Source organism: Nilaparvata lugens, chromosome 2 (genome assembly GCF_014356525.2).
Source record: "Nilaparvata lugens isolate BPH chromosome 2, ASM1435652v1, whole genome shotgun sequence".
Taxonomy (NCBI): Eukaryota; Metazoa; Arthropoda; class Insecta; order Hemiptera; family Delphacidae; genus Nilaparvata; species Nilaparvata lugens.
Genome location: NC_052505.1, coordinates 24792330 through 24811576, shown reverse-complemented (window position 1 = coordinate 24811576; position 19247 = coordinate 24792330). Strand labels below are relative to the sequence as shown.

Genomic DNA, 19247 nt, shown 5'->3' with positions numbered 1-19247 from the left:
AACTCATTCATATAAAAGCCTGGATGTTTCTTGTAAATATATTGTAATACATTCTGCTTCATGTGTTGAGAATGCTACTAACAACGTCTAGCGTGGCTTATTTGCATCTTTATGTTGCATAATATGTGCTGTGAATGCTGTTCAGTAATTTATGCTGTAATATTACAATACACTTTACATTTATCATGATAGCATGAACTTGAAAAATAATTAAAAAAACAGCAATTACTTTAAGAAATAATATCCTTTATGCTGATTTTTATGTAGAAAATGTTCATGATCTTGAAATGAAATAATGATACTAGAATGATGAATTTCAAGGGAAATTGGAGTACATTTGAACTTTACATAATTAATCTATAAAAAATATAAAAACTATTATCATGATGTAATCTTCTGTATTTCCAATGATATTTTCAATTTTTGTTTGTATCTTTAGCTCCTTAATGTTTGAAGAAGTTCTATTATTAGTTTGTTACTTTATTCATATGTTTCAATTGATGTTTTCCTCATTCAAGCTATCTTTTTTCTTCAATGTACGGTACTTTATTGTCTATTTTGTATGTTAGACATTTTTTGAAGGTGAGGAAAATATTTTATATTCACTTGTCAGTAAAATTGAATAAACTGATTTTATATAGGTACTCGTAAAAAAACAAACTAAAGTTAATTTATTTTTGTACTTACTGATTTCTATTTATGTACTTGTAAAAGCTTGATCAGTTACACTTTTTCAATATATTTTCTTTGATCAATCAATAATAATAATAATAATTGTACTAGAAATAATTACTAAACTATGACAGTGTATGTTAAATTTGTGTACAAGTACACATAAACTTTGTGTGAATTGCTTTATATTATGAATTCATTCTTATCAGAAATCCTGAAACTCTCAACTTTGCTTTTGTTATCAGAGAGAATTCTGGATTAGCCTACATAAGATTCACTCTGGATAGACCTACTATCTCACTAGTATTAGTTCACTTTAAACTGTCAGCATTCCTTATAAATAGCATCATTGCTTTCCATTTAACCAATGCTGACAGTTGAAAGTGAATCCTAGTATAGTGGGTGAGATTCCTGGATATGGAGTGTAGAATTATATTTTGATATTATATCAATTTGAAACTATGTTTGAAATATTAATGATTTATCTCCATGATTGAAGTAGAATAGATGCACTATGAGAAAAATGTTTCACCGAAGTAATCTCTCACCTCTATACAAAAATGAAAAGTCAAAGTAAAAATTTACATTTTAACACAGGATGGAATGAATTATTGGTCTAGAGTCTAGAGCTAGAGTATAGGTGGGATAATTTTTTTCATTGGTCATCACTGACTATTTTTCATGGAATTGGTCATTATGATCACTTTCTTATGAAATTGTTCATCACGGACTATTTTCCATGAAATTAGACATTATGGCCACTTTCTTATGAAATTGGTCACCATGGACTATTTTTCATGAAATTGGACATTATGACTACTTTTTATGAGATTAGTCATCACTGATCGATTGATATAATTATCATAAAAATTAAAGTGTTCAGTCAAAATTTCTATCAAATTTTGATTATATTTCGACAATTGTTTTGAGAATAATGAAAATGAATCCTTTTAATGGGTGCTTTTGTAACGTGTTGTGTTTGTTTTGCCGTAGGCCGCAGCATCATAACGAAGAAAGGGGACGGATCGCAAGTGAAGGAGTCTACAGATAGTAGTACCACCCTAGAGGATGATGATATAAAGGGTGAGTTGAGAACAATAAATTGGCTTATAGCGATTCTACCCTTAGTGGTATTTTCCTGTTTGTGCTATTTATATTTGTACCGTTCCAGCCCTCAGAAACGTTCCTAGATTAGGCACCTTCCGAACTGAGCGCAAAATCAATGTCAATACTCTATGCCAGTGTAAATAACGGTAGAAACCTATTTTAAACCAAAAATTAACTTCTAGATGAAAACTAACCTAGCTTTGTCCCCTAGCAGCGATACTTATCTAGCTTCTACTTATAAACTTGTCGTGGGTGTTTCTTCTATCATGTGATTAGTGAACTACCTATGTAGATCTTTCTCAATGTGTAATTCTATTGCTCAATTATGTTAACAATTGTCTCGTTCTGTAAACTCTATCCTTGAATATTTCATTCAGTTGTTTGTGAACGTTGCTGTGTAGTTCATTCCTGCAGCTTCATCCAGTGAGCCAACATTGAATTGGAATTCAGTGTTGTTCAAGTAGCGAGAAGAGTAGGGCAGCTTAACATAATACATATATAATAGGTATTAGACTATAAACCTTGAGACAAATTTACTGATGTGCTTTCTTTCTAATACTTTTAAGAGATTTTCTATGTTGCTTGGTCTCACAAACTCATAGAAAATACTAATAAATTTATTTATTAAATACAAATTCTTCTGTATCTTGTGATTAATCACAACAATAATTATCACATTAAATACACCTGGATACTTACCAAAAGTTAATTATTGATAATTTATTTTAATCATATTGTTGACAAGCTATTTTCATCTAATGTTGATTTCAATTTATGCTATTGGAACTTTTTTTAAATATAATCTGGGGATGTCTTCATATGTGACTTCTAGGATGATTTTCAGGAGCTTTTTCTAAAGTGGGAAATACTAATTTTTATCAGCTATGATTTGAATGTTTTACTATCATACATATGTTTCCGTCCAGTTATTTATTATCTTTCTCTCTCTCTCCATTATCTTTTTATCTCAATTATTGAAATATATCACTTTTTCTATTCAGTTTGAGAAATTAATTACCGGCAATTAACATTATTTTTCATATTTGAATCAACTAATGATCTGATCTCTTAATAATTACATGCATATGTTGGTTCAACCTCATAAAAAGATGATCCTTTGTGTTATTCGCATAAAATTTTATAATTTTCCAGATATTTTCTTCCTTATAGATTTTTTTGTCTTACATGAATTTATTTTATTTGTGCGCTATTCATAAAATGCATTCTATGCTTATCAATGTCTCATAATTATTTTCTAGTTGCTCGAATTACAAATACCGTTAATAATAACTGAATTGAATATTTTCTCACCAGCATTACTTAGAACGAAATAGATTATTTTATAAAGCTGGACATTTAAAAAAATATAATACATTTATGTAGAGTTTTCAATTTTTATTTTACCTAGGATTATATTGACATGTTAGTTGTATGGTAGGCTCATCTGCTTTCTCATAGATGTGCATTACATTTATGTATTATTTTAGTCGATGATCAGTGTAGAATCAATTCTCTATTTTTGCTCAAATATTCACGAATTTTAGATTTTTAGAACTCTTCACTACTATTCAGTATCTTGCTCTAGAAAACCAGTTCTATGATAGCTACCTTTAAGCACTTACATAGAAGCCTTCAACATGCCCACTTGAAATTATTATTTCCAAAGTAGCCCACTAAGAGTATTTTCATTTCTATCTAATCCTGCTCAACATTTCTTCTGAATGGAAGTCTTATTTACTAGCCATTTATCGATTTTAAAGCACTGATATCCATTTTTTATAATATACTTCCAGATTTCAAAAACTTAGAAGATTTTAAATCCAAACCCTTTTTACTTCTTTAATCTATCAAACTTGATACAATTCAATTTTATACAATACAATTTTAAAACATTTCTCTTTCAATTTTTAATCGCATCAAACTCTTGAATAGAATAATGATCTAGTTATTTTCTATTTTGAAGATTCATCTATTTCATTTCGTCAAATCTTGAATAGTTCAAGTGGGGGATGATGTGATGCTCTTAGGCCTCACGTTTATCAAAATCATTATTATTCAAATTTTACAAATTAAGGCATCTTTAGCCTACGGCTCTCTTGATTGGGCAATAAAAGCTATGTATTCAGCTGCATAATTCAAGTACTGAAAAGTTGTTACTAGGTTTGAATATCTAGCTGCATTAGAGTACTCAAATTCGAAAATATTGATTCGTTTTGCTCATATATTACCGATTATAAGATGAAAAACTGAATTTTTATTGTATGAATTGAACTGATGATTATTAAACTAGGTGATTATTGTTGAACATATTCCTGTCAATCGTGTATTATTGATTATTTTTGCTCTTCTTCTGCTTGGCTCTTCCACTATTGTTCTTCTTGTTGATCTTCCTCCCCCTTTCCGAAACTTCCATTTTCTTCTCTCTTCGGTTAATGCTTCCGTCCTTAAAGCTGTCACCTAACGATAAGAAAATTGTAAAATTTCTTGCGTCTGCATGATGTGTAAAAATTGAGTCTTGAACTACGGGCATCGACATTAATTGTCTTCAGTCTTCATTACCTTTTTACTTGGGATCAGAAAATTCACCTAACTTTGGAATATTTATTGAAATCTGTGAATGCTACTTAACTGCTCTTCTCACTGCCACCCCGATTGCAAATGAATTATTATGTGGATGCTTTAATTACTCATTATTTTTATATATGTGTATGTGACTGAAACATATGTTGTGTTACCGATATGTTGTTCTTCCTCACTTCCAACAAAATCTTTGAATGGCTGGCTTACTTTTTTATTGTTATCTCTCTTTTTCTGACTGTGTGCTTGGTTTGTTATTAGCTCCAAATTACTGTTTTAAATAAATTTCAAATTATTTCTTGTTCAGCCTGAGTCCAATCTATTGTTCTCTTATCACTCTCTGTATTGTCTGTTTAAATATTTAGCTTATTGTTATGATCTATTGTCTATTTGTCTCAATGTATTATTGTTCCATTCTTCAAATATTTTATACTTTTTAAAGCCTAATATTCAATATAAGAAAACATGATCTGCTATATGAAAGTATTATATGTAGTCATTCGACAGTAGACTTTGTCTCGTTCCTTGATAATTAGTTTGCCAAACGGCCCGTTATGTGCTTACCTTTCACTAAGATACATTTGTTTTGGCCGATTTTATGCCAAGTCATCATAATTTTAAATATTCATTCAACGAATATCCTAATCGTCATCATAATTGTCTGTAAAATCAAAATGAATAACAGCTTTTAAAGTTACCCAAGTTCTATATGATATTGAGATAAATTTAGTGATTAGAAGTCGAAAAACAAAATTGAGAAAGAGGTTGATAAAGTTCCGTTATACGATAGTATGATGCCTTTACTCCCAGAACCAGAACCAACATTGTGTATAATATAATTATATTATCATTCAAGTGGAAAACGCACAAACTATGTTGTTAAGTATATAGTTATGTGGAAAAGTTGCTTTTTAAATTCACCTTGAATGTTCTCCAAAAATGTAAATATCGATTCAATATAGTATAAATTATTCCATGCAATTATCCCCTCTCACAAAGTATTTGCCATATCTCACTATTAAGCACTGTGAAAATATCCTATAGATTATATTATTGCTAAATGAATCATAAGAAGCGATGTGGCGCTTGTATTATGCGGTTATCTGTGATCAAAATTTGGAAAATGATGTTGTATCCAAGACTCTTTGAAAATTGCAGTAATAGTTATCATAATTAGATTGTAATCCATGAATTACAAAATTTGAGTGGCATCAAAAGCTAAAACAATCATGCATAACAAAAAAAAGAAATGTATTTTTTAATAATCAAGAGTGAATATTGTTGCAACTATATTGTACAGTCCAGTATAATGCACTACTTAAAGAACGCCTTCACCTTCTTCCAGAAATCAGAGAGAAAGTTAATATTTTCATGAGAATGAAGAAAAACTTCATATTCCAGAAAGCAATGAATTTATATATTTATAAATGATTGCAATGTGTATCATGATAAATGAGCAAGAATGTCTAAATGAAACATTTCTATAAAAAGTTGGAAAATCAAATGTACATTGTGCTATATATAATGAATCTTATACTGATTCATACATATATCTTACTAGGCAATTAAGTAACAATTTAAATACAGAAGTAAAATTTAACGTGTGAATTCAAAGCTAGTATACCATTATTTAAAAAATTACGCTTATCTCAACCTACCAAATGATTAAACTACTTGGAAAATCTTGAAAAATTATTTTGTTTTTCATGTGTTTAATATAATATTTAGTGTGATTAGAAAATTATAATCTCTATATCGTTGTCAATTATTTTGAATAGATTTTTATTAAAATCTTTAATTTAGTCAATTTATGATTGAATCTATCAGCGGCTTGTACAAGAAATAGACATTTGTAACAAATTTTGAATCTATTAAAATTATTATTACTCTCCCGGTTTTTTAATTTCGAATATCACCAGACTATTTCTTGACTATCGGTGTTGTTTGATATTATTTTCCGCTTTGATTTTGCCTGCTTACTTGCATGATTTCAATGCCAAAAGATGGACTGTACTGCTCAGAGAATCAATTGTTGTAAACACTCAAGAGAAATTTACAATAGACTACTATCAGATCTTCAATTACCTCGCTAGATTCAAATCAATGGGAAAAATTAGTTTGAGAACTGAAAACTCTGAAGATTATTGTCTAGTAAAATCAATGATTGTATCATAATTTATATGTATTCAATGACATTAAATTCGCATTCATTGTAATTACTTTTCCAATTCTGAACATAATAACTCCATTTTGTAACTGAGTACAGTCCATTTATTTTAAACTTTTTGAAATTTAGAATTAGAATGCATCCTCTAAAACTTCCTAGTGAGACTTTTGTTCTGCATGATTGTTTGAGCTTTTATTAAACGCGCTATTTCATTCGTTTATATCAAATGAATAAGTTTTCCATGTAAATATATGAATAAATGCTTTTATGTATCAAAAGCTTCTTCCAAGTTGTAGTGTTTTAACAATGAGTGTTGGAGAGACTTCTCAATTATCAGCCCAAGAAGTGTCATATAAATCATAAGTATGATAATCAGTATCAAATAAATTGCCAAAATTATTGAAATTAAATAAATAAATTATCAAATCCATTTTATTAAGCTTTCATTGATCAAAGCATATTAAATACAAATTTATACTACTTTTCGGTTAGAAACGTTTGCCTCAAAGATACTTGTTCAACAGAACTTTTTGATTATTCTATTTGATTGTGATCTTAGCAAGTATTTTCTTCTCGGAAAGTTCAGAAAGAAATAAAACTCTTAAGATGAGAAATTATTTTGGAAAATTGTTATTAACTTTCTTAGCTCTCACATTCCTTTTCGTATATTCAAATAGGATTCCTTTATTAAAGATAAAAAATATTTGTAAGCAATGATCCGTATTACCTTTTTTGGCTGACCTTAAAATTCTTCCGCTCTCTCCAGCTAATTCTGTACCTCTAGGCTGTGAATAACAAGCTTAAATTTCAAAGACGCATACCTGACTGTTCTTCAGAAGAAGATTGTCATGTTGAAATGAATTCTAGAGTGCTTTCTAGGAATATGTTTGACTCTTGATTCTATGTCGGCTATTCCCCAATGCTAAAAGTTTGATTGCCAGACAGATATTTGAATTGATCGAGGATCACATTTCATTCTTGTAACTTGTTGAATGGAGCCTGACTTCAGCTTAACTCTGTGTGCTGTTGACCTCAACTTTTGCTTTTAACTAAATAGATCCCAATTTACTGCCTATTCCAGAAATGCTAATAATTTTATTTTTGCAGTAAAAATAATGTGCTTATAAAAACATAATAAGCTACATTACTTAGTGGGAAACCTACTTTCTACTTACTTATAAAATAGCATCTTTCAAGCATTCGTATTGACGCATTAAATAGAGAGAATAATTTCCAATAGGTGGCCTTGACTAGAATTCGTCTTTTAGACTTTTATGTCGTTGCTTTTGGATGCTTGCTTGGCTTTCACTCCTACGTGACTTCCGCTATTGTCATGCTGCTTAGTATTTTCTGATTTTGGAATTTACAGCTTGAAAATAATTTCTATGCTGAGCTATTCTCTGCTATTCAGTGTTTATTAGACAACTTTATATTTTCATGGAAAATGATTGTGATATCAATAGGGGTGTTGAAGAATGGTGTTCCCAAAAGCCTTTCAGCCCCGTTCAAAATGCATTGAGAATATTTATCCGATCATGGTATTTAATAAAAATATATATAACAGTTCCCAAATGAATTATGTGGTTATTCTTTATACACAATCTCGGTATTTAGAAATATGTAGTACACTGAAAATAAAAGCTCATATTACAGCTTGAAAGTAAAAGTTGTCAACAAATTATGTTGCACTGTTACTGCACAATGAATCGAAACAAAAACCAATAATTTATTATAACAATGAATTTTCAACTCTTACAGTTAAAAACTGTAACATCTAAGATTATATTCTTCACTCTTCTCAAAAGAATTATGAGTCACCCTGCAACTAAAGTAATTTAGCTTTCCAATATTTTGATTTGTTTTTATTCAAATTTTATTTGCCAAAATTCAATCATAAAATAATATGTTGTACATGAACATATTTTTACTCATCAAAAAATGTCTACTGCTATTATAAATTTCGAGTCACTAATCTGAAAATATTTTCTCAAAATTATTAAACTCAAGCATTTTGATCGGATAAGGCTTTTTCGATTTGATTGTTATTCGAATAAATATTGATGTTGTATGCTAGTCGTGTTCAATGTATTTATTTTATTTACAATTTTTATCTATATTTTGCAGTGTTTCTTAATCATTGTGCTTCTTAACTTTTTCTTATCGTGATGGAAGCTGATTGATGCATTTAGGTGTTCATTTTGTATGCTCTGACTCTTGTTTTGCAAATTTTGTGTGTATATTCAATTTTATTGATTGATTGATGTTCTGTGTTTCTATCTAAGTTTGCTTGTAAATGTTGTTGGTGATCTTTCCCCTCTTACTACACCCTGTTTCTCCCTATTATTATTTGAACATTATTGGTTCGTTTCTCTAATAGTTTTTGGAAAATGCTTATTTTTCTCTTTATTTCCGTCTCTTTGTTGTGTTATCGCTTCGGGTGTGGCGGTCGACTTTCTCTGTCTGTCGTTCACAGAGGATAAGATAAAAGGAGGAGTCGATCGTAGTTCCACTGTCATTGCTAAAGATCCCGAAGGTATGCAACCATCCACTCAATTATTACTACTTTTAATCAATGTAATAACAGATTATTCTGTTGTTCACTATTATTCGTTGATGTTTCACATTTATTGAGTCTATTTTGTTTGGAATACACCATAAACAGTAGCTTTATTGTAGGCCTACTATCAACAAGCTAAATCTGATAAACATTTGATAATGTTGATGAAATCTGCAAAATGATTTTCTGAGAATCAGTCTAAAATGAATCCGTGAAATCTTATTTTTGAATCGAATGAATCTAAATCAACATTATATAGGGCCAGTTGCAAAAAAAAATATTATCTTTTTTCTAAATACAATAGATAATTTATTGGACTTAACCACCTTAATTAAAATGGCTCATTGTTTTTACGTTGGACTTGTTCTTATTAAATTTTTGTTAAATTAGAAGACGCAATTTTACGGTCTTCAAATTTGATTGGATTTTCGTGCATCTGGCAAATTGTCTTTTTTATGTAAATATATTATAATAAATTTATCCCCTTAGCTTTAAGCATAAGTGCTGAATGATATACCAAAGTACAAAGTGTTAAGCAGAAGTACTAGATGAAATTTGAAACCTAGATGAAGTGTAAGATACAAAAAATAAGTTATTGAAGATAATCAACACAATAAAAAATATTGCACTAAAAAAAATAAAACCGATAAATTCATACTTTAAGCTACTCGATCATCTTGTTTTAACTCACTCGGGTTGATAAAATTGGATTGCTGAAATAATATTGTGAAGTGGCAATTCTCATAGCATAAAATGTATTGAAGGAACTAATAATCAAAAAAGTGTAATTAGAAATAATAGCTTAATATTTATTACAAATATTCTGAGCATATCATTTGAAATATGTTCAAATCAGTCTAGTACTTGACAACTACATTCCAGTTGTTGAAAAATGTTGTCAATAAATAATCAAAATTTTGCATGCTGTCTTACTGTTATGCAAATCGACAAATTATTCTACTAGATTTTTAAATTTTTGAATACCGTACTGCTTGTTATCCGAACTCGCTTTTTATGCTTAAACTTCTAATAGTTTTCGAATTTATAATTATAACACGCTGCTAAACAGTGTATTAGTCACTAAATTTCAATAATTTGGTGTCCAGAATAATAATAGTTTATGATAGCAGTGTCCAGAATGACGTGACTGGGTTATCTCGTAGAAATTGCTTAATAGAACTAGAATAGTTCTAAGTTGAAATATTACTTACTAATAGGACTTAATAAAAATAGAACTAGGAATGCTAAATTAGGAATTATGTGAGTAGCCTGTTAGTTGTACAGAATTTGATTCAACATTGTATCAAATTATGACTGTGTATTTTATGAAGTTTGTAAATATCAGAATAGACTAATATTTTTTATATTATGTCTTATCAGTGTGATAGAATCAATTAAAACATTCTGAGTTGGGTATGAGTGAAATATGAGTTTTCCTATACCGGTTCTCCAGAAGCTCAAAAACTAATAACAACCTATATATTTCTAACATGGAATTTCCAAATTTAACTCCATCATTAATTATTCTACAATATGAATACATTGATAGGCCTACAGGCATAGCTCATGACATCATGTCTGATATTCCGTATGAAAGGTAGAATTCAGAAGAACCCAGTCACATCTCTGGTTCGGTTCAATCGATCTATTGAGCATGTTATAAATTGATTATTTCAATCAGTCATGATTGAATTTAATTAATCAATCATGATTGAGTTATGAAAGAAAACTGTACAATGTACAATGTGTCTAGATTGATAGTCAATTTAATTGACTATCAATCCTATACATAATGTACATTGACAATTTTCTTATTAATTTAGACTATTTCAAATATGCTAACTATAATAAATTAATATAATGGTTCACAACATAAGCAAACAATCAGATATGTTGTATGCCAATGAATTGTTGTGTAGCAGGTGAGGGGTGTGTTAATTGATTTGTTTCGGGGAAAATTATGAGTCTTATTTTATCATATTTCTGAAAGTCTTGTTCATTTTTCATCAATTTCAAGGAAGTAAGTTCTAATTTTCAATATGTTTTTAAAACTTTAAGTTTCAAATTCAGAGTATCTCAGATATTCTTCCCCCTGTTTAAAGATACTTATTGGTTTATGAAGAAAATATTAAGTTCAAGTCAAAGAATGGACAGAAAAAACTAGCCTTGAATTTCTTTATCTCGAATTGTTATTGTATCGCGAACTACTAGATTTCATCTAGTTTCAACACTTTATTAACGTCTTACAGACTAAATTGATTGTGATAAATATTAAAAATCCACTCATTGGAAGGAACATGCTTCGAATCACACATGATTGTCACCAGTGGCCTAGGTTGTAATTTCCGGTGTCTTCAGATGTTCCTGTTTGGTTAGAAGGATTAGATCATTAGATGTACCGTATTAATTGATTGAATAATTTTGATCAAATGATAATTTGATCTTTCAATAGAACACAACCCTTCTAGCCAACTAGAAACAGCAGAAGACACCGGAAATGACAATCTAGGCCACTGGTGTGATTCGTAAGCATGCTACAGTCATTGAGTACCTAAGATATTTCATATTTATCACAATAAGTCTCAAAGTCGTTATTACAGTGTCAAAACTTGACAAAAACTAAATCTACTAAATTTGGTAAATTTAATATTTTAAATTTGAGTTGTTAAAATTGAGGCATATTTAGTGTAATACCCGAAGACAGAATAAGAATGCCAAAGAAAAGAATAACTCGTGATCCGAGTAAAAATATGTAAAATAAGTATTAGTGTTAAGCCAAGTCATAGTCTAATCTAATAAGCATACCGTATTAAAATACATTTTGGAATCTCTAGATGCTTTAGTATTTCAAACTAGTCCGATTTCTATGATTTCAAATTCTAGATTTTCTAGATCTCTATATAAATCAATTCTCTCCTCCCTTCACCTGTTACACAAATAATTCTTGAAAGTGTGCTAGAATAATTGTGATTGTTATAATCAGCAAATTTAAAAAGATGCCAACATTCTATTGGAGCAGAGCGCTGAGTTCCTTCAAAATTATTACTGATTACAAAATTGTTTATGAAGTATCAATAAAGAAGAAGCAAACGTTTATATTATTTCAGTTATATTTTATTTGTCTAGGCTGTAATTATCAGAAACCCACATCAGGAAATTATTCATTTTTATACAATAAGTTATTGGGACTTGGCCGATTTCTTTCGGAGATTCTGGGAATGAAGTTGATTTTTTTCAATGATCGAATATTATTGTATTTTTATAGAGATCATTCTTCTGGCAACTCTCACGATATCATTCATTGCTTTATCTTCAAATCATTGATCATTCCAAAATTAACATAGCCTAAATCTTGTTTAATTTTCGGCTAATGTTCTATAGATTGTTCTCAATAATTATCCTATTTTCTATTTAAATTCGCAATTAAAAATGATTATTCATTTGTGATTTTTTATAAATGGCTATTGAATTCAACCGTTTTTTTACGAATGCAGTACCTTAATATTCCATTTTAATTAGGTACTTATATTTTTAATTGACTGACTCAGACACATTTTATTATTATCTGTTCAATTGCATATCCCTACAAAAAATATTAATATTAAAAAATATTTATTAATTCATCACCCTTTGTTGATATTGTATCACCCTCAACAAAACTAGAGTACCTACGGTATTGTAGAAGATGATCATCGTGATATAGACTTCATTTTAAACCATTTCGAATTCTTCCAGTGAGATGACAATGTAATATCGTATAGGCATCCTTTCAAATTGCTCTTTAAAAATATCCGTGGTACTCGATTGAATTATGAAATTATACCAGGCTAGATTGAGAGTATTTATAGACTAATGAAAGGAAATTGTCATTATTAGTGTTTATATTATAAACATGAAAATCCATTATGAGTTATAGAATTAAAGACTTAAGTATTGATGACATTTATCAATAAGAATATTAAAGTATCAAATTCAATAATGGTGTTTCTAAATGTTAACTTCCCAACTCTTTCTAACCATCATTCAAGATAAATGGAACTTTCAAATTAATCTTCACTCAACTGAAATACTTCAAGCGCTCTTATCCAGATCATAAAATTTGCTACTAAATTTATTGTTGATTTCTTTTTTTCGAGCATTTATTTTTGCATGACCTTTTTCTAATCATGATAGTTTTCTCGTTTTTGCCATGTCGCCCATTTAGCGCTTTAATCGTCGCTCTTCTTCTTTCTACATCACTTCTCTTTTCAACTTATGCATTGAATCATTGATTGCATTTTTGCATTGCATCATGCATATTCATCTTTCAGCCATTGATGGTAGCATCTTCCACTTTCTTGTTATAGTTGCCTTCATGTTTTAAATGTTAGAATTCTTGAAAGTTTTTATGTACTGAACTGTAATTTACATGATATTGAGATAATGATCGATGTCGGTTGATTGAACTGGAGAAAATATTGAATAATAAAATAATATCGGGTTTGTTTGGTTATTTGATGGAATTTTTGCATGCCGGGGTTCCAATATTTGTTTGTTGAATGTTTGTAATGCTTACCGTTATGAAAATTCTCCAAATTCGTGTGACAGTTTTGGGGAAAGTCGTGAATTTATAAGTATTTCATAATTTCAATACTCGATCCAAGAATAATGGTGAATATTCCAGGCTAGGATGACACTCCCTAATGATGTCTGTGGAAAAAAATCAAGGATTGTATAAATGCAAGGATTCTATAAGAAGTGTGTAAATTCAACAAGCAAGAACAAAGAATTAGGTCCTTTACCGATACTCTGGTCTTGAAATAAGAGCTAGAAGTTGATGTTTTGTAGGTCGTTGTAACTGTTGCTTTTCATGAATATCCAAGAGCAAAATAGGTGTTCGAGAAGTGTTTATTCAACATTCAATCAACGCTGAAAAGTGTGGTTATCATCAACTTCGTTAACGAAGTAAATAACGTTGATTCAGCGAACATTTTTCTCGTTTTTCAACGTTTTTGTGCTACAAGGACTTGATTTAGGATTGTAATTGATCGCTGCAATTGAATTAGTGTCTAATAGTCTCTGTTAGTTTATTGTAGATTACACTGGAGTTTCTTATGAATTTGTCCATTGAATGTTTTAGACCCCGGATGAAATTTTTACAACTATCCCCTGGGATAGATTCTCAGCATGTAAAATATTCTAGTTTTGAATGGTACCGGTATTCTATCAAACCATGAAACAAGAAGGTTGCTCATTCCAATGTGTTACTGCAATTCCATTGATGAATGCCAATTGTTCATATCTATAACGTCTAAACTTTTTAAATAACCAGAAGTCATCAGTATAATGGTGTTTTATTAAATGTTCTTCTCTTGAATCTGATTAGCTGATGAAAAATTGAACGTCATTTTTTTATGTACAATATTTCGGAAAATACAAGCTACAGTACTTCATCAATATTTTAGAAAATTTGGCTTTCCAGTTTGTCATGTTTAGAATTCATAGTGAGGTGTGATCTTTAATATTAGATCTCTAAAATTAAGTTACATTTACAGTGGTAGAGCATTCAGAATTTCCTAAAATTTCAAATTTTTAATGATCATAGCTAAATCTAAAGAGGCTACCCACCTACATTATATCAAGTTAATTTTATGTTTATTCTGATTGTAAAAAATTGCACTTGGTCTCAAAATTTAGAATAGCATTTTTTATTCCAAAATGAAAGTTTTTCTGAATGTATTTTCTAAACATTCCGTCCTCCAGATATAATAAATATTCCAATAATACTCGATACAGTATTATTAGTCTACTAAGAAGTAGGCTTGATTAGGAAAATTGATTTGAACTAACTTTCACCAATTTGTATAAGTCATGCACCTCAAGAATGGGTTTAGCCAATCCAGCAACCATGTTGAAAACTGTTCAGTTATAGCTAGGTCTATCTGTTGTTTATGTTGATCTATTTATATCTATAGTCTACTATAGTCTGTGAATATTACTTTTTTATCTTGTTACAGCCTATTACATTCTATTACAGAATCTCGTTCCATAAACATTACAGAATTACGGTATAGACTATTTATCTGGGAATTAAAAATTAAAGTACCCTTTTTTAAAACTTTATTTACTGAAAGGGTACTAAGAGGGGACTTAGATTTTTAATTGAAGATAAATAAGAGTAGCTCTCACCAAAAAGTTGATTACAGCCTATTGTATATTCAGTAACTCACAAAGCTCTTATTTTTAGAATTTTTCTTATTATTCAATTTTTTCTCAACAAATTGTTTATGTAAGGGCGGTATTGCATTATTTTGATAGGTCTAGGTTTTTTAACTGAATTTTGTAATTTGATTTTCTATTTTTGTGGAGAAGAAAGAGTGGTGGCAATAATGTTGAGACTGGTTTAGGCATAGTGGGCAGCTGTACACCCCCCCAGACGCCGGCCGCGGCGACGACGCCCACCTCCAAGTCGGCGCCGGTCAGCTTCGGCGCCGGCGCCAAACCAGCGGCGACCTCTGCCCTCAGTTTGAGCGCCGTTCTTTTGCAGGGAGCGCAAGGTCAGCATCAGTCCGAGTTGTGTTTGCGAGCGTGCGTGCGTCCGTTGATAGGACCAACGAGGACCGGCTGTGTTAGTGTGCACACCACTAACCACTGATGTTTAGTGTGACCTAACCTAACTAGGAAGCTGACCTTACCTAACCTGTCTTTCACGTGTTCTAGCCTAATCACTGATATTTAGTGAACCAACTAGGAAGCTGACCTAACTTAACCTGCCATTCACTTGTCCTAACCTAATCACTGATGTCTAGTGAACCAACTAGGAAGCTGACCTAACCTAACCTCGTCACTTGCTGTAACCTAATCACTGATGTCTAGTGAACCAACTAGGAAGCTGACATAACCACACATATTTAGGTCATACAGGTCAAGCTCTAACCTAACCTACTTGGCTCTTATTGTTTTCCACCTACTTGGCCTAACCGTTTCCAAAGATGCTGAACTAAACCTAACCCAACCCTATCTTGTTTTGTTAGATCAATCTAAACCTAACTTAACTAGCCCTTACCAATCTCCACCAACCAGGTCTAACATTCTTGTTCTCGTTTTAGCCCACTAATCTTGTTTGAATGAAATATAGTATGGAGCGAATTTAGCAGAGATTTCAAGGTGTAATTTAATATTGTAAGTCATGAGAATGGGCGTATCCGCATACATCTACATTGAACTGATTGATAGTTTGGGTGATTTTTTTTTCCAACAAAATTTATACAACTAGGCTCCTAAAAAAATATAAAATTCTAAAATCAACCTTCTGGTGCAGTTAGTTTTGTGTAAACTTCTTTTTGAGTTTTACTTATATTTCTATGTGATATTAGTGATTCCAGATCATTGCTAATGCACCAATATGAATCCCCATGATGGAGGTAGTGGTTCGATTTATTTATGAGTTATTGATCAACTGATTTGATGATCCACACAGTTGGGGCGGGGCGTGTGGCACGGCGTAGAGCGGACTTTTGTTACTTTCACAGTACTCCTATATAAATATTTGATCAAATGCAAAAAGGAGAGACGTCGTGACGCACGTCTCTTCTATTCGCATTGGACCATACGTTTATATGAAAGTGAGACGCCAATTCTGTGTGAATTGTTCTTAGACCACTGGGGCATGTTTCATGAAAATTTATGGAATATAGGAAAAACGTTACCACATCTAGGAATATAAATGATACTATCTAAATATTACCTTACTTACACCGTTTTTTTTGTGAGGGACTTCTTCTGAGTTTCAAAACTTATGCTCATTAAAGCTCTGGTAGAAGGCCTATTTATTATTTAAATTTGAACTTCGAGAAAGCGTGATATAGTTTATTACACTCTGAGTAAAAAAAGTTGAGACTTGGATGAAATATCTTTTCATGTAAGCTTATACTGGATATATTTATTTTACAACTCAGTCTTTATACAGGGTTATCAACTATCGTATATGAATTAGGTTGAATCCTGAATGGTTCTCTCCATTTTATAATTCATAGGTACGGTAGTGATAAGTGAATACTCATCGAATACCATCTACCATCACACTAGAAATTTGATGAGTTCGAACACTACCTCCGTAAACACGGAGGTAGTGGTTCGATTTATTTATGAGTTATTGATCAACTGATTTGATGATTTTAATTCGGTAGAATAGTTTTTATTAGATAAGAGAAGTATAATTATTATTTTTATATCTAAAAACATGGTATTTCAGTTTTTTCAACTGCCATCTTCAATTTTTTTACTTACTATAAATGCCATTGGTTTTCAACGAACTCAAAGGAACTTCAGCCTAGAGCAATATCCAATAAAATTCATAGAATCTTCATATTTCTTCTATTAGGTGAGAGATCTTAGTTCTTAAGCAGGCATTATTTGAAGACTGTTGAAGGCACTTTTTAGGATTAAGGTAAAGTATTAACTTGATTCTAAGGCATGTGAATAATTGTGCTTACTAGTTTAACTATAATATTAGTAAAAACTTAGCTATTATAGTGAGGTCCACGTTATAATGGCAGTGGATAAAGATAGAAGAATAGCGATGCCGATTCTCTGCATTAATTCATTATATTTCTACACTAACAAAAACATAATTGGCATCATTGTGGACCTAGAAAAGGATAGTACCACTGGCTTTGTCGAATGATAGACAAGGATAGCAAAACCAAAGTTGATCAAATACTGTCATTATAACGTGGACCTCACTATAGGCTATTTGTTAATCATAAGAGAATTTATGGTTTTTTATTAGTATTTAAAAATCTCAAGCTTAACAATTCATAATACTATGATTGACATTTTTTCATCATTGAGCTTAGCAAGCCTTTGAAAATAAGGTCTCTGTAAGGTTTTCACATTTTTACTAATTTATACTAATTTCCAATAGACTATCACCAAACCAAATAACTAGCAATGGTAGAAGAGTGTTCTCTTACTAGACGACACTCTCAGTAGGAATAAATTAATAATTCATCTACTGATACTATTAAAAACAATAAAACAGAAAAAATTGATAATTTTTCTGTTGTTGAATTACTGATTTATTATTCGGTAAAAACTACAGATTAATTATTTCAATTCATTACATAAAACGTCATAAATCTACGGATGTTGCAAGACAATGAAAGCAAACCAATATTTATGAGACAAAATCAATAAATATAAGAATTTTTTGTGAAATTGCTTAAATTTCAAGCAAATTGCATCAGTCAATAAATGAATAACATCACAAAAACAATAATATAATAGTAATACCTCATGAAAATTGGATTAACCATATAGTAAATTTGGTATAGAATTACGCTAATATCAGTTTAGTTCACAATAGTAATTTCATCCATATATCAATGTGCTTTCAAGTGTTTAGTCAGTCATAGTATAGTCTTTAGTGTATGTCTATGTTGTAAACTCATAATTGCATTTTTGTACAATATAATGTGACGTCTTCATATAAATCACATACAGCATGAAAAACAAAATTCATTTTTATTAATTTTGCTGTAAAAGTTTGTCTTCAAAACTTCAACCTGCTGCTAAAATGTTAAATTGAAACATTATTCACTTAATCACTTGTGAGCTTGTTTATTGCATGTCATTCATCAGGCTTTCGGTGTTGTGAATTCGATAGAGAATCTGTTTCTATATTGACTGGATTTCATTGTTTAAATAAAAATGATAAGTTGAATTACTATATTTTTTAGAGTAAGCCCTATCAAATAGTATGGCTATACGTTTCCTTATCACAAAATCAATACTTTCAAAATTCTCAAATTCTAAGTATAAAAACTATTATTCTCGCAGCTATCAATAAATTAGGTACAGCTCAACACAATGAATAATGAAAAATTATGTTCACTATATAAATCCTAAGAAATTGTTAGATGTACATTAATTTGTTGGTGTTACATACAATCCTAATGTTCCATTGAGAGAATATAATATTTTCCAAACTTATTGGATACCCGTACTTTCACTACGTAAATGCATTCAAAATTTTGAAAAAATACTATTTAGACTAAAAAAATGTAGGTTACACTGAATACAATAATTTCAATACCTACATCAATATTTTATTTCGTAAGAGATGCATCATATTGATACGGAATTTGTATCAATGTCATATTGCTGAATTCGAGAATACTATATTAC

General features: G+C 30.3%; 1 protein-coding gene across 30 annotated transcripts in view; it reads left to right on the top strand.

Annotated features, from left to right (window-relative positions):
* The window catches only part of LOC111048716 (calcium/calmodulin-dependent protein kinase type II alpha chain), a 249474-nt gene that overhangs the window by 210330 nt on the left and 19897 nt on the right, over window positions 1-19247 (top strand). For 9 of the 30 annotated variants that reach the window (XM_022334664.2, XM_039420869.1, XM_039420868.1 and 6 more), the window contains one exon: window positions 1666-1755. In XM_022334664.2, coding sequence (XP_022190356.1) covers window positions 1666-1755 — 90 coding nt within the window. Of the gene's footprint in view, window positions 1-1665; window positions 1756-8996; window positions 9057-15466; window positions 15617-19247 lie in introns of all 30 variants that reach the window. The other 21 variants (XM_039420856.1, XM_039420857.1, XM_039420859.1 and 18 more) reach the window with 3 other exon arrangements.